Here is a 17,247-nt window from a genome sequence, read left to right as displayed (position 1 = left end):
CCAGGAGCTACAATGAATAAATTTTTGTGAGATCCAAGTGGCATAAAGTTGTCTGTGAGAAAAACATGGATGTCAAATCCACTCCGCAGTATTTAACAGACTGCCACTGCAACATGTTAACTGTAATGGCAAATCCAAGTCTTGCTGGAAACTGCAGCCTCGAAATGAAAGGGGACAATTGTGAGTAAGGCACATCTGTGGGATGTACACAATTTCATTCTTTTCCTTTTCCTGTTAAGACGATAGCTTCAAGGAGATTAGCTGACATCATCTTAACACATAACCTTACGCCATTCTATAGTTTTGGCAGGCTGGGGTTTCATAATAAAGTTTCTATCACTGGGTGCAGCTGCTTTGCATGTCTGCAACACAACTTTGTAAACATCTCTATGGGTACACCTCTTCATAGTTCTATAGATGGCTATTGTCTTTGCCTAAAGCTGTTTGCACTTCGCAGTTGAAAGCTGTGAAATGGGTTGCCAGGTGTCAGACTTATGTTGTATAAGGATATATTTGTGTCGGTACACTCAGATGTATATGTGGATACTGTCTATAAAATATACTGTGAATAGAGTTAGTAGCACAGAAGTAGTAAATTTAAACATTATGCATTAATGTGGCAGTTTTTCCATGCATCTCGGTGTTTACGGCATGATATCTTCGGAAATATGATAGGTAGGTTGCCTGATAGTAAATGAAATTGAGGATAGTAATCTAAAAGCAGAAACACTTAACTCTGAATTCAAATGTTCCTTTACAAAGGAAAACACCATAAGAACTGCCTCTATTTAATTCTCGCACCACTGAAATGATGAGTAAAATAAGTGTTAGTGTCAGTGGACTTGAGAAACAGCTGAAATCATAAAATTGGACAAAGCACCAGTACCCAACAGAATCCCTGTCATATTCTATACTGAATTTGCAGCTGAGCTAACTCCTCTTAACTGTAGTCTACTGTATTATGGTGTGCAAGTTCATAGGGGTTTCTCACGGGTTTAATAAATGCAACAGATACACATAACAGAAACTTAGTTATCAATAATATACTCTCCTTCACTATTTACAGGTCTGCCAACGATTGGATAAATTTTCGATTCCGCGACTGTAGAAATCATGTGGTTTTGAGGAAAAGAAATCATCAAGCCATGATCAGAGCAAATTTTTGGCTGGAAAGCAAGTTCCTAGAAGGTTGTTTGATAGAGATCGGAGGATCGAAATCTGAGGGTGCAAAATCAGGTGAATGGAGTGGGTGTGGAATGACTTCCCAACACAGCTCCCGTACAGTGTTTTTTGTCAGTATAGCACAACACTGGTGGGCATTATCGTGGAGTACCATCACTATGCGGTCTTCCCAGTTGTCATTCTCGGATTGCATTTGCATGACTTCTCAATTATTGACAATAAATGTCAGCAGTGATGGTTACTTCTCGGGGAAGCAATTTGTAGCATACTACACTATTGCAGTTCCACCAGACACACAACATTTTTTGTGGATGGGTGTAGGTCTCCATACAGGGAGTTGCTGCTTTGTTTGATCACAACCATTCCTCTCTTTTCCTTATGTTAGCATAAAGACACCATTTCTTATCACCAACAATGATATAGGATAAGAATGGTCTGTGTTGCTCCTGAGACAATTATTTATGAGCAAGCAGAGTTGCACATACGGCCATCCACCGATTATTGTGATTTTGGCTTAGAGCTCATGGTACCAATACATAACATTTTTTTAACATTCCCCACTACATGCAAATGTCGTATGATGGTGGAATGATCACAGTTCATCACATTTGCCAGTTCTCTTTTACACTGATGTGGATCACTGTGGATTAAGGTATTAAACGATTATCTTCAATCTCCGAAGGTCTTTCTGAATGTGGGGAGTCACTAAGGTCAAAATGATCCTCCTTAAAATGAGAAAACCATTGTCTTGGCGTGCTCTGTCCAACGGCATTATCCCCATACACAGCGCAAATGTGCCTGGCTGTCTCCACTGCTGTCATCCCTCTACTGAACTCAAACATAAGTATACATCTAAAGTGTTCCAATTTCTCCACTTGGGATTCCATTTTCTAACACCCACAGCTCCACTCAGCACCTCCAAACAACAATAAGAAAACTCAAGTAGCAACAGTGAACTAGAAATGACACTTGGTAAACAAACATGTGGGGCAACCGGAATGCCAACAGGGGGGAGGGAGGGAGGGAGGGAGGGGGGGGGGGGGAGACACTACCTACTTAAAACTACCAACCACTTTTCTTGACATTGATTTGTTGCAGAATATTATACCATATTCTCTGCTCAAACATAATGAGGTATCTGTAACAGAATGACCACCTCCATACTAACCAACATGGATTTCAAAAACATCAATCATGTTAAACCCAACTCGTACTGTTCTTTCACATGAGATACTGAAAGCTTTGGATCAAGGCAGTAGGGAGCTGCAGTATTTCTTGATTTTCAAAAAGCATTTGCCTCATTACCATAGCTAGTTATTAGAAATATGATCATATGAGATATCAAATTAAATTTATGACTGGACTGAGAATTTTTGGTGGAACGGGCAAACCATGTTATCTTGGACGCAGAGTTCATCAGTTGTAGAAGTAGGCTTTGTGTTGTCCTGGGGAAGGCTGTTGGGACCGCTTGCTGTTAATGTTGTATATTAATGACTTTGCAGATAATATTAATAGCAACCACAGACGTTTTGTAGGAGATACAATTATCTATGATAAAGTACTGTCTGAAAGAAACTCCATAAATATACACAAAGATCTTGATAATATTTGAAAGTGATGTAAAGATTGACAACATGCTTTAAACATTGAGAAATGTACAACTGGGCACTTCACAAAACAATAGTATCCTACAAATATAAAATTATTGGTTATAGGTTCTGATTTTTATGTAACACACTGCCTTTTCATGATACCCAAACATGTTTTGGCACCTCTGTGCCATCATAAGTGGGTTTTGTTTATTGAAAAACCATAAAAAGTGACCATATTTTAGGTTTTAACTCGTCTAACAAAATGAGGCCTAAAGGCAGTTTTTGTTCTTACTTTGATTTTACATTATAGGGTTTTGCAGTAGTATCTGTATGGTGTTCTGCACTGGTGGCCTGTCATGTGTAAACTAAATGAGGTAAATGTGAATTTTATCAGCTTGTTAACACATCCCTTGATTTTTTAAAATGCGATTTTCATGTGGCAAAATTTCTGCATACATATATATGGTATTACTCAATTTTCTGTTGTGACAGATCCTCCTGTTGCATTCCGAGACAACTGCGCACACACACACACACACACACACACACACACACACACACACACACACATTAAATCTACTTGAATAATTTTCATTTAACAGTGAATTACAGTTGGTGTCTGTCAACTCACTCATACAAATGCCTGGTTGCAACACTTTGTAGGGATATGAAATGGAATGATCATAGTAAAGTTGTGGGTAAAGCAGATGGTACATTTTGGTCTACTGATAGAATACTGGGGAGGTGCAATCAGTTCACAAAGGAGACTGCTAACAAACTGGTACAGTGGTTTGCACGGTACTGATGCTCATGTAGGGGGAGGGGTAAAAAAAAATTTGAACAGGAAAGTCTAGTAAACAGGAGCTCTAAAAGACAAACCACAAGAGCTACAAGCATTTCATCTTCAGTACTGTGAAACAAATGGTGGTGTGTTGGGGCTTATGGGCGCTCAACATCGAGGTCATCAGCACCCGTGAAACAAATCTCTTCTATGCAAGCTCTTTGCTTTCATATTTTGAGAAGTGGAGGTACAAACCAAAAGGAGACAAAAAATGTCCAGTAAACATTGGCTGTAAATCACATAACAGTCTTAACTTACAAGCTATGATTAGTTCATCTTCTACTGAAGAAGTGCTTATAGCTCATAAGGTATGCATTTTATAGCCCATTTTTACTACACTTTTTGCTTTGAGCGATCATTCCTGTCACATCGGTGAATACCAACCATTCCTCCTGTGTATGTCTCAGCATGTTGGTGTTTGTTCAGAAGGTTGGTATGATGTTATCCACCAGAGCTCCATGAAACCTTTACTTATGAGAAAGAATTGTCATTTTGCATGCTTGTTTAGTCTTGCACCACTGTACCAAAATGGTGATAGTCATCTGTGTAGTTTTAATGCTTCCTGCAATATCTCGACTTTCTTCCTTAATAGACCTGTAGAATGTATACTACATCTTTATTGTATCAGATTTTTTTTCACCGACTGGCCGTTTTGAACTGTTTAATGACCTTGAGGTAATGCAGTTTTCGATGGATAGCTACAAGATCTTAACTACATTCAGTCAAAACTTCTCAGCTCCTAAATCTTACAATCTGCGCTGTGTGTTAACTTCCAGTTACATTTAAAAAATTGTTACAATCTTCAAAGTGTTAATGGCACTAACAGTGGCAAGCATTTGCTAATATAGAAATTTTCCATGCTGTTTCTATTCCTTCTTTCACCCTCAACTTCCACAGAGCAGTGTAATGCTCTAGCAAGCACGCTATGTCATGTATGCAATATCTTGTTTAAAAAACCACCTGTGCTCTATGAGGTTGAGCATTTTCGTCCATCAATATGAGCATTTTCGTCCATCAATATGAAGTATGGACCCACAGTACCTCGCAATAATCATGTGTGAGATCCCAAGATCTCCTCATGGTACCTGACAGCAGTCAAATCTTACTGATTCTCCTGTACAATTTCATGGAGAGGTGTTCAAGTGGTCAACACAATCCCTGTCCACCCCATTAGGGAGCTGCCTCAATATTTGTTTCTTTGCACATGCCCTCCAGAGATAAATCTGTTGGGAATCAAGGGAGCTGCCTCAATATCGGTTTCTTTCCACATGCCCTCCAGAGATAAATCCGTTGGGAATCAATCTCCACACCAAATCAGGACTCATCTGTAGAAAGAACATTGGCGCACTGTTTGACTGTCTATGTGACATGTTTACAGCCTTGCTCTAGACATTCCCTTCTGTAAAGACATATCAGAGGCAAGCAGACAGCAGGTCTCTATCAATAACGGCCACACTACTGAAACCTTCTGTACACCTTTTGCCTCAATACTCCAAGGGGTGCTGTGAGGTCAGATGTCAGTTGCAGTGCAGTAGTAAGGCAGTACCATCATGTCCTTACAGCCAAATAACGGTCCACTCTTTCTGATGTAACACATTGTCGGGCCTGTCCTGGTCACTGGGATATGGTTTTGGTCTCTATAAACTGTCGTCTCATCCAAGAAATAACAGAATGATTCACATTAAGCCATCAGGCCATATCAGTTTGTGATTATCCTGCTTCCATTCTTCCAGTAGCCCTCCACAGCAAAGTGCCTGTAGGCATCTTCTCTGTGCCATACTGCACCATCTGTGACTGTGTACAAATTGACTGTGGATGTGGGACTACCCTGCAAACACTACCTCGCTTTACAGGAGCCCTGGCATCATTGCTGGCAAGATTGTCTGTTGATCGGACTGCCATCTTCCGTGCAGAACACGATCTTCACGACATCTGTTGACAATTTGCATGAATACATCATGAATTAGGCAAAGGGTGGGGAAATAGCAGTTTGTTGCTTTAATTTTGGACACCAGTGTATTTCCCATATCCCTGTGCAAATAGTAATTTCAGATATTGTGTGTTTTCTTAATAACAAATGCTTAAGCATAACTGAAATATCACGACACAGGCAGAACTGTACAGCTGTTGTTACTGCCATTTGCCATGCAGCTGTTGAGCCAAACATTCTCCTCCATTATATCCAATCTACTTTAACAGGTTTTAGTAACATATGTATATGATGACTGAGTGCACTAAAATAACTAACGCAACATAGGAAATTTCAAGTTTCCCTTCCACCTCCCCCCTCTGGTTTGGAGTGAAACGAACTAAACTGTAAGGCCATTAGTCCCTTCATCCGTTAAGTGGCAAAACAGGAGCACCCAAATGTGTATGTATTTTAGCACAAATTAGTACAGTTCACTCAGACACACAATAATAATGCTGGCACTGTCATCTTCCTGTGTCAATCTTTAAACATACTCCAATCTGAAACACAATTACTGATCTTTAACATCTCTTAAATATTAAGTGATACCAATTAGTACAATAAATTGTGTGGCAGATGACTTTCTCCACACATATTGTTGGTAGAAGTTACATACTGGAGCCCCCTTAAATTTCCCATAGTTTATTTACAGTGTATATACATAATATGCATCGTAAACTCTGTCCATTATCTGATATCCTGTTTTCTGAATTTATCTAGCAGTTTTCGTTGTTAGCAGAAAGAGCGTGTTGAACATGTCAAAGTCCATTTCAATATGGAGAAAATTTACACATTCAGCTATGTTATAGGTCAATCTGGCACAGCAACCTTTAATTGCCATTCACAATCTTAATTTAGACATTAGCATTTGCTACATAGATGAGACTAGATTAATACTTGTTCCATAGATCATGAATACAACACTTTGTAATGATGTGGAAGCTGTCAGCTTAACAAAAGGTTTCTGTACATGACAATGTTCAATTTATATTCTAACAGTTGTAAATTTTCTAATTAATACCTAAAAATTCATCTACTGAGTAGAAAGAGTTGTGATTCAGAAATTCTTTTAATTTTTTTTAAAATGTTGGTCGGCTATTTGTCAGGCTTTTGACGCTATTTGGTAAGTGACCAAAGACTTTTGTGGCATCATAATTCACCCTTTTCTGTGCCAAGATTAGATTTAACACAGTATAGTGCAAATCAGTGTTTCTCTGTGTGTTATAGCTATGCACATTGCTATTGCTTTAGAATGTGGATGGGTTCTTAATACCAAATTGACTAAGTGAATATATAATTGTGAATTTAGTAAAGCTACTGTGAATTTCCCTAGTTCCTTAAATAAATATCTGCAAGATGATCTTGGGTGGGTGCCAGCTATTACTCTGATTGCATGCTTTTGTCCAATGAATACTTCTTTCCTTAATGACGAGTTACTCCAAAATATTATGCCACATAAAAGCAGTAACTTAAAATAGGCATAATATGTTAATCTACTGACATGTTTATCGCCAAAACTTTTCAGTAACTAATAGCGTAAGTAGCTGAACACAAACATTTTAGCAGATCACTGCTTCCAATTCAATTTCTCATCAACACATACAACCAAAAATGTTGAATATTCTTCCTCAGCTGCAGATTTTCTGTTCGAGGTCTTTTTTATTAATGATGTTATGCCATTACATTTTGCATATGGACTGTTAATATAAGATAAGATAGATAGATATAGTTACGTGTTCCATTGATCAATCTCACGGTAACCATTATGATGTGGAATGTGTCAAATGCAACCTACCCCATTCACTTAAATGGCACAATATGCATATATTAGGCCTATAGATTTATTTATTCCTATTCAATAATTCATTTATGGTATAGGAGGTGTCAAGGATATACGATTTCAGCTTATTTTTAAAGCTGTTACTGCTGTCTGTCAGACATTTTATCTCATGTGATAATTTATTGAAAAGTTTCACAACAGCACATTTTACGTCTTTCTGTAGCCTACCAAAGATAGTTTAAGTAGAGGATAATGAAGTCTTCCTTTCTTATGGTATTATAATCCATGAATGTCACTGTTATTTTTAAATTGGTCCATGTAGTTGGGAACAAATTTCATTACTGAGTAAATGCACTGTGAGGCTGTTGTACATATTCCTAACCTTTTAAAGACAGCCTACAAGATGTGCGACTGAGTCCCACACATTTTTCTAACCACTTTCTTTTGAGCAGTGAATACTTTTTGCCTGTGTGCTGAGTTACCCCAAAATATTATTCCCTATGACACCAGATAGTGAAAGTATGCAAAGTATCTTAGTTGTTAACTTCTATATCCTCAAAATTAGTAATTTCAGGTTGCACCTGAAGAAGACAGCGAGGCACGCTGTTGAAATATCGTGCGAGAACGACGAGAACATCCGGCTGGATTCCCGAATATCCAAAATGTCAGTAATTATTCTGATTGCAAAAGTTGCTGAACCTAGTCGCTTTACAAGATCCAAAATACGAATTTTCAAATTAAAATACTCATCTACATGTACACCCAAAAACTTTGTATTCTCTACCCTGGCTACTGACTTCTGTTGATGTGTTGCACTTATTGAAGGAACTATACTTCTTGCAGTAGAGAACTGTATGTACTGTGTCTTTTCAAAGTTCAGAGCAAGCCCATTCGCAGACAACCAATCAATAACTTTTCCAAAAACATTATTTATATGATTTTCTATTGTAGTTTCTTTTACTGGATTAATAATGATTCTTGTATCATCAGCAAACAGTACAGTTTAGCTTCTTGTTTCAGGTAAGAAGGGAGGCCATTCACATATACCAAGGCCAGAAGGGGAGCCATGATCGAACCCTGTGGAACACCTGATGTAACTTCCTGGCACATTAAAACTGTGTGCCGGACCGAGACTCGAACTCGAGATCTTTGCCTTTCACGGGCATGTGCTCTACAAACTGAGCTATCCAAGCATGACTCACGCCCCGTCCTCACAACTTTACTTCTGCCAGGATGACTTAAGCCACTCATATGCTGTTCCATTTATATCATAGAATTGTAATTTCTGTAGCATGTCATGGTTCACACAATCAAACTCTTTGGATAAGTCAATGAAAATTCCTATTGGTGACATTTTACTGATTAAAGGCTATTATGTTGGTGGTGAAACTGTATATTGCTATCTCAGTGGAACAGCATGTTTGAAATCCAAACTGTGATTTACTAAGTTTCCCATTACTGGTGTGATGGCTAACCACTCTTAGTACATTACATTCTCAACGATTTTCGAAAATGCTGTAGCCAAGGATACTGGTTGGTAATTATTGACATCTGCAGTGCCCCTTTCTTGTAGACACACTTGACAACAGCATATTTTAACCTGTCTGGGAAAATACCTTAAGTTAGTGATGCATTATGGATGTGACTCAGAACATCAGCTGTAACTGCTCCACATTGTTTTAATAACTTGTTAGAGATGTCATCTACTCCAACAGAACATTTATTTTTCAAAGATTTAATTATTTTTCTTATTTCGCAAGAGGTTGCTAGATGAAAATTAATCGGACTAGGATTTCTCAAACCCGATTATTCCATATACTGCTTGGTTTTACGATACTCACCAATTTTTTCCCCTACTCTTAAGAAATGGTTGTTAAATACGTTAGTTAGTTGTGTACTGTTGGTTAAGATGGTCTCATTCTCTTTAATAGTAATACTACCTACCCCAATGGTTACTTTTCCTGTGTCTCTTCTAACAGAATTCCATACTGATATACATATTTTTTGATTTTCTGACAACTTCTCTCAGCATGTTACAATAATTTTTATAGTATAAAATTACTTCTGGGTCTTTACTAAATTATTGCTGCCTCATACAATTTTCTTTTCCTTTCTGAAGGCACTTTAATAGCTGTAGTGATCCAAGGTTTCTTTGAAAACTGTTTGGTGTTACATTTTTTGTATTTATCATTGGCATTTGGCTCATTATATACATTTCCCAATTAACATTATTTAAACTTTCTCTGAAGTGGTCTACAGATACAGGTTGTCCAGCATCACACTTTTACTTAATGGTTTCTGAACTGAACACTTTGCTTAGTTTTGTAAGTTAATCAGTTGTGCATCATGGTCTGATAATCCATTGGCAACTCCTCCTTTACCCATGCTAAATCTGCAAGCTTAAGATGCTAAATTATACCTAATTATACCAACACTTTCCATCCTCATAGTTATGTGGTGTTCAGACAAAGTATGTCAATCTCATTCTCATTTTTGAAATAATCTAAACACACTAACAGCTCATCTACTTCATTTTTTATTACCCCGATATTTTGATAATGTAAACTGATAATACACTTAGCTTTATCCCTATTTACTCTACAAGGAGATTCTTTTATTCTATTTTTCTTTATCACTGTCCATCTGGACTTTGGCTTAAAAAAAAAAAAAAAAAAGTCTGGTCCCATTAACCACAGGGATCATCCCTTGTGTGACTGTGGCCCCCCTTACAGTCTGCTAATAGGGACACTAACTTATCTTTCCCCTTCCTATTTAGGTGCAGGTCACGTGTAGTGTATCCCCACCTGCCAATAGCATCAACTGGAACACTACTCATGTGAGATTTGACTGGTGCCTGGAACATCCTGTTATACTTAGAATTAACATGCCTTCCAGCAGTGTTTATCCAGGACTGGTCATGGCAATGAAAAACCTCCGCAAACCCCCACATCTGTGTGCCCAGTTTCTGCTCCCATTTTGTTCAGGTTAGTCCTAATACTGTATCTTGGATTCATAGCCAGGCTGTTTCCTGCAACTATAATTACCTGATCTTCCTTCTCCAAGTCCCTGCATAGCAGACCAAAGTTTTCTGTCACCTGGTTTATGCTAGCACTTAGTTTCACGAAAATCGTGACCTGGCTTCACCTAACTTCTGAAGCTGTTGGCCTACACCCCACCCATGACTGCCACCTAGAAGCAGAATTCTTCTTTTCCTATCCTGATTTGATCAAAACCTATCTTTTCTTTAAGCTAATATTCTGCTTCAACCTATAGTCATCTACATCTGGATGAGGCCCTCCTGCACTACTTCAGACAGCAAACCAAACTGATTTACTGACAGAATTTCTAAAGTTTTTCCAACAGTTTTCCTTTTTCACCCTTTGCTTGTTACCTTTCCCAGCACCCCATCTCTTTCTTCCCTTAGCCTACATAATTCCAAATTTGCATTTTCTAATTCAGCCTTAAGGGCATAAATCTTTGCCTCTTGTTCAGTGATTTTTCTGTCCTTTCTACATAACCTACATTGCCATGGAAGAACCTCATTCTTTATCCGTTTTCTTGCCCCTGCATTGAACCCAAATGAAACTATAACCTACAGTCTACACAGAACACCCACTCCTCCAGATTTTGGGCAACCACCACATTTGTCACACATGGTTTGATAGAAAAATTTACATGAAAGTAGAGAACAACTCGGCACAAGATCACTGAAGTATCATAGCCTGTACTAATACGTAATTAAACACTAACGTAAACAAACATACACTAATTAATTTAACTTTGAACTGCTAAGTCTAGGAAAAAAAAACCACTCACCAGAAATTTACAGCTAAAATGTAAACAAAACTGACGACTATTGACCTTTCCGAAATACCTTCTTTTCGATCTAAATATGCTCAGAAAAGTGAAAACTTCACTAGATAGCCTAGCGAAGATGCAAGAAATTAGGGCTCATCTGGAGACTTTTAGACAATGGTTTTTCCTCAATCTATTTTCAAGTGAAATAGGTGAAGAAGTGACAGGCAGTGATACAAGGCACCCTCCACTATGCACTGTGTGAGTAGTTTATTTCAACCTTCTGCGCATTTCCCGTTAAACATGAGTTACATCATTATAGCAAAGTCCTTTTATCACAATACTGAAGCTTATCAAGAAGAATTTAACGATTTACACAATCAAAAGCCTTAGAGTGCTCACAAAAAAAAAATCCCAATGGACGATGTTTAGTTATTTGTATCAGTCCCAATGGGCAATTTTTAGTTATTTGTATCAGTCCCAATGGGCAATGTTTAGTTATTTGTATCAGTCCCAATGGGCAATGTTTAGTTATTTGTATCAGTCCCAATGGGCAATGTTTAGTTATTTGTATCAGTCCCAATGGGCAATGTTCAGTTATTTGTATCAGTCTGTTGCCACAAACAGAGATTGGGAGGAGGGACATCCAATCACATAGCTCTAACAGTATTTGTTTTTAAATCATACAGTAACAGGGCCTATATTAGATGAATTACGTAAGGCTACCTTTTTTTTTTAAGGAAAAATCTATGAAATGACAGTAAATACCTACTGAAGAACACCCACACATAGTAGATAAATACATGTACCATATGTACAAGCTACGTATACCAAACGATATAAAATATTCATGAGCCATTTAACCAACAATGACTAGACCCTTAAATGCATTTTCAGTGTCTGAGAAGACTCCTACGATCTGATCTAGGAGTCTGCCCAGACAATCTGATGCTTTAGTAAACAAGATACAACCGCTGTTCTTACATGCAAGCATGATGACAGAAGTATTAATTTGAAATCTGCCAGTGACAGCAGTGAGCTTTCAATAGCATCCCTAAAATTTAGAATGATTATTTTGCAAAATAATTAACATTCATGCCTCTCTATCCCCTCATTCCATTCCCACCTGCGTCAGTGTTATTTTTTGCAATGTAAATATTTTCTTCCTATTATTGAGCTATCACTGATTCAAAAATAGGGCCTAACTGAATTTTTTATCGACTTCTACAGTGTCCTTGCTGGGAGTTTGTTTTTTGAACATTATTCTCTTTCCTATTATTTTCGTCCATACAGTGGAACATTCAGAAAAGTTATCGGAATTAAGTTTTCATTTAATGTATTTTAACGTCATTCTAACGCAAATAACAATTGTTAACTACTAAGTATGGATCTAAAATGTGTTCACATGTTGTTTTTACAAGTGATAATTTAATGAGCTGCATACTTACAGTATTATATCTGCGAAAGGAGCGCAGCCACTGTCATATTGCCAAAAATATGATGGGCGGGAACCAAAACCCGGTCACCGAACGTGGCGTCTTTACATGTTTTCCCTACGCTGCTTCTTCACAGTATCTGCATGAACAGCCTACCTCAAACACTGACGTTAAATTTCACTTTAGAGCAGAATATACTGTGGGGCAACGACAAATCATCTCGCAAACACGTAGGTTAGTTGTTATCCAACCAGCTGTACACTGAATATTTTTGTTATATTTTTCAAGAGAGTCACACTTTAAGGGAGCAACGTTCAGTGAATTATAAGGTTTCAGTTTCACAGTATTCATTCTAACTCCGAAGAGTTAAAATTTTGAACAAGGATCACGGCTAGGTATTTCTTTATTCCAGATCATGGCGGTCACATAACGGAAAATGAATCACTCTGCCACAAACTCTGGAGTCCACACAATTCGCACTTTAAAGTGAAACTATGATTTACTTAATAAACTTACGGTCAACTCCATGACTTCGAGATGAGCAGCGAGATCTTACCTCTAGACATTTACAGGTCGGATGACCATTGAACCGCTAACACCCTCATATCAAAACACTTCCTTCTCTGAATATAAGGTAACATCTCTGCTGCTCAGTGTTAATTACAAAGATAAGCTTATCATCACACAGGACAGAAAGTGTTGTGGACGCCAAGGTTGTAAGTCGGCGAAGGACCTTAGGGAAAATTTATTGTATTATCTGCAAACAACTTTTATTTTAAGGGTGAGCATACAAACAAGAACGCAGCGTCGCGTTAGGACTCGTTAGCCATACTTCAAGGAGATGGCAGTCCATAAACAGCGTTAACCAATAGCCACTTCCACTGTCTAGTGGAGGTGAAACGAATAACAAATATATTTTGTGTAACCACGCTTTTGAAATAAAATTAAAGTTTTTGGTCGGCTGCACGCTCCGCTTATACAAATATTGAACTGCTACTTTCCAAGAACACAACATTTATGCAGTGATTTCTGTAATGTTTTTACACATATCACACATTCAGTCTCCCTGGTATTTGCGGGATGATGATAATATGACAATTAATTAGTAAATATTATTCACTAGATACCCATTTAGTGAATTAAATTGTCTTTGGGTTACAAAACTTCATCCCAAAAGATCTTATCAGTTACTTGTATGTGACATTGGCTCACCTTATTCATTTTAAAGCTTTGTCTACTAATATTGCTGCTTTAATTCTGCACAGTATAAAGTTTTAAAAACCTAAACAGTGTTTACAGATTGCTATGATAAGAATGCTGTGAGCAATATTTGCATAGTCTTTTATTTTTCAGTCATGCAGTAGGCCTGCTAAATAAATTGCTTCAGTAACTATTACAAAACACAATTTACTACATTTTGTTGTTAATTTTATTCATTTTGGTTAACTGTAGCACCTTTATCTCCATCAAAAATAACTTTCTACTCTTATTCCTCCATTTCACATGTAGCAGTAAGTACTTATGAATCTCGATCACATTTACTGGAATACGGTTGCAATTTCTTTAGATGTAAATAAGGAAACATTACTTTGTCCATTCATTTTCTTAAATATAAAGTAAACCTGCAATACATTGCTCTGTAGTCCCCAAAAAATGTAACTTCTTTAAGAGAATGCTGTGATTTGTGTTATGACATGCCTTGCATGGAGCTACTGAGCAATCTCAACTGTTGATCTTCTTATGTAGTGCGTGGATATGTCAATAGACGTTCCAGTAAAAAATGTAAGACAGCCATCTGTAGTATGTAACATCAATTTCAACCACCATCTCCGGCAGCTCTGGTCGGAGAGCATGTGTGCATGAGGTGTGCTTGCTTATGTGAATGGCTGTGGGGGCTCCCTTTTCTGAAAGAGGCTTTGGCCGAAAGCTAAATGTGTAACAGTCTTTTCATTGAGCCTGTCTGCAACACAACATGGCGTCTTTATTGTGAGTAGCAATCTATCCTTTTCCTTATGTTATTAATGTTCCAGCCTGGAGCTTCCATTGTTTAACATTAATTTCAGTGTAGTCTAATATGGTGTCATATTTTATGCTACTGGTACTGCTAATTAAAAAGTTTCCTTGAGTATATGTGATGTAAGTGTCATTACCATGTTTTTAAACCAAATTCCAGGTTAATGTGATATATACTGAGGTCCATATTTAATAGTGTATGAACCATTGTTCTACAAGGATTATAAAACTGCTCACGTATTGGACAGTCCAACCATATCAGTTACTCAGCTAGGCATGTGATTTAGAATTCTTAGTTAGCTGTGAGAGTGAAATTTATAGGAATTGGACTACAACACACAGTTACAAAGCAGGATAGTGCAGTGGTAAGAACTGTACACTTGCAGTTCAAAGCGCTGTTCAATGATACAGATTTAGATTTTCTGAGTTTGCCCTGTTTCTCTTGATGCAAAAGCAGAATTATTCCTGTGAGAAGAATGTTCCTGATTTCCTTCCCTGCCCTGTCTCTATAGGGATTTGCTTTGACCCTTAAAGATCTTGTCATCGGCAGTACGTTAATATAAAATTGTCTTTCCTTCCTTCAACATCTAGTACCAAATGATAGTCCTCTGAATCAATTGCATTGTTGAGGAAGTGTTATGCATTTATTGTGAATGGTACAATCATTTAAGTATAAGTGGTTTCTTGTGGTGATTTATGGCAAATAAATTTATACTAGTTCTGCAAGGTTCGCAGAAGAGCTTCTGTGAAGTTCGGAAGGTAGGAGGCGAGGTACTGTCAGAATTGAAGCTGTGAGTACTCAGATAGCTCAGATGGTAGAGCACTTGCCCGCAAAAGGCAAAGGTCCCCGAGTTCGAGTGTCAGTCCAGCACACAGCCAGGAAGTTTCATATCAGCACGCGCTCAGCTGCAGAGTGAAAATCTCATTCTACTCATTTCTGAGCCAAAAATAGCCTTTGCAAACGGGAAATGTTGCCACAGAATATAATGCTTCAAGTCGTAAGCAAATCAAAATGCACAAAGTAGACTAGGCCCTAATTTTCTTGTTGGGCTATCAATTGTTGAAGGTTTCTATACCAGCATTCACTTTTTGAACAATTTCCTGAACTTACAAGATAGCTTACCATCTATATCGGAACACCTCGGGATTCAGCCTGTTTGGATACACTTATCATGTCCTGTTTTGTGTTATCAAAATGTCAGTTTTAGTTGAATTGTGTATCTGAAACTGTATAAACTGAGTTGTACAGTGATTTAGCATCCGTTTATTTTCTACTAGCCTTGAACTTGTATCTTGAACTGTATTATTTGTTTTGTTCCCTCTGTGACACTCAACAGCCTTTTCCATCTACATCTATACTTCCTTCACTACCAAGCTAGTGACATCTGCAAGCAATTATATTTTAGAATTGCTTGTCATATTAAAAGGAACGGTAGTAGTCCCACCACCAACCTCTGAGGCACCATGCATTTAACCATGTTCCTATCAGTGGCCACCTCATAGTGGTTCTAATTACTGTGGAGAATGGCATTTTAGTGTCTGTTCTTAATGTATGAGAGCAAAGAAGCTGTTACCACCTGTAGTAATATTTCGTGATCACCACAATCAGAAGCCTCAGTTACATCAAAGAAGATGTATAATGATCACAACTTTTTGTGTTTTCAGCCCAATGCATCATAGAGAAGAGAGAATCCAAGGTGTGATCAAAAAGTAATGGGAATTTTCGGTTTTCTTAAGGAAGCTTTATTTATTCAACAACAACTTTGTCTCCTTCAAAGTAATCCCTCTCAGATCTAATACATTTGTGTCAGTGCTTTTTCCAATTTTGGGAGCTTGTCTGGAACATCAGTTTTCATTATTATGCGAAGGAAAGTTGTTACTCATCATATAGCAGAGATGCGGAGTCGCAGATTGGCACAACAAAAAGACTACAATTAAAGCTGCAGTCTCATGCAACTGGTTGCGTTTGTGTGCGTGAGTTCGTGTGTGTGTGTATGTGTGTGTGTGTGTGTGTGTGTGTTTGTTGATGAAGGCCCATTGTCGAAAGCTTTAATTGTGAGAGTCTTTCTGTTGTGCTTATCTGCAACTCAGCATCTCCACTATGTGGTGAGTAGCAGCTTCCCTTCTCATAATATTGTTACAGTCCATTCTGGGTTTTCCATTGTTTGATTTTCTCTTTTCGTTATGGTATTCAGCTCCCTCAGCAATTCTGTTTTTGTCTCATCAATGGCAGTAAAACAACAGCCTTTCACAGTTTTCTTCAACCTTGGAATCGAAAGGAGTTGCAGGGGGCATGTCCAGTGAATTTGCTGGCTGAGGCAACATACCGTTTTTTTGAAAAAAAAAAAAAAAATGAACAAGCATTAAGATGTGGGCGAGAATATTATTGTGGTGTAATTTCCTCAAGTGGTTTTACTACAGTTCTGGTAATTGTCTTTGGATTGCTTCATGTGAATGGCACTTAACTTCCAGGTAACATTTCTAATTGACCATAGGGCCACAACTCATGATGCTTTATCCCATTACTTCCGAAGAAAACAGTGAGAAGAACCTTCACATGTGATCAAACTTTTCAAATATTTTTAGTATTGGCTCTTCAGGCAGTTACTGTTGGAGCAGTTGGGTCTTGGTTTCAACGT

At 37.8% G+C, this 17,247-nt stretch overlaps 2 protein-coding genes across 4 annotated transcripts in view; one reads left to right on the top strand and one right to left on the bottom strand.

The window, feature by feature from the left end:
- The window catches only part of LOC126268232 (ADP-ribosylation factor 6), a 113,649-nt gene extending 100,420 nt beyond the window's left edge, over positions 1-13,229 (bottom strand). Inside the window, exon 1 of one of the 3 annotated variants that reach the window (XM_049973879.1) lies at positions 13,152-13,229. The gene's annotated coding sequence lies outside the window, so the exon portion shown is untranslated. Of the gene's footprint in view, positions 1-12,607 lie in introns of all 3 variants that reach the window. The other 2 variants (XM_049973880.1, XM_049973881.1) reach the window with 2 other exon arrangements.
- The window catches only part of LOC126268231 (trans-1,2-dihydrobenzene-1,2-diol dehydrogenase-like), a 96,643-nt gene continuing 92,568 nt past the window's right edge, over positions 13,173-17,247 (top strand). Inside the window, exon 1 of the mRNA XM_049973878.1 lies at positions 13,173-13,376. Within this exon, the coding sequence (XP_049829835.1) occupies positions 13,173-13,376 (204 nt within the window). The remainder of the gene's footprint in view (positions 13,377-17,247) is intronic.

The sequence above is a fragment of the Schistocerca gregaria genome, chromosome 4, assembly GCF_023897955.1.
Source record: "Schistocerca gregaria isolate iqSchGreg1 chromosome 4, iqSchGreg1.2, whole genome shotgun sequence".
NCBI lineage: Eukaryota > Metazoa > Arthropoda > Insecta > Orthoptera > Acrididae > Schistocerca > Schistocerca gregaria.
The sequence above is the reverse complement of the archived record's forward strand: the minus strand, read 5'-3'. Positions and strand labels throughout refer to the sequence as shown.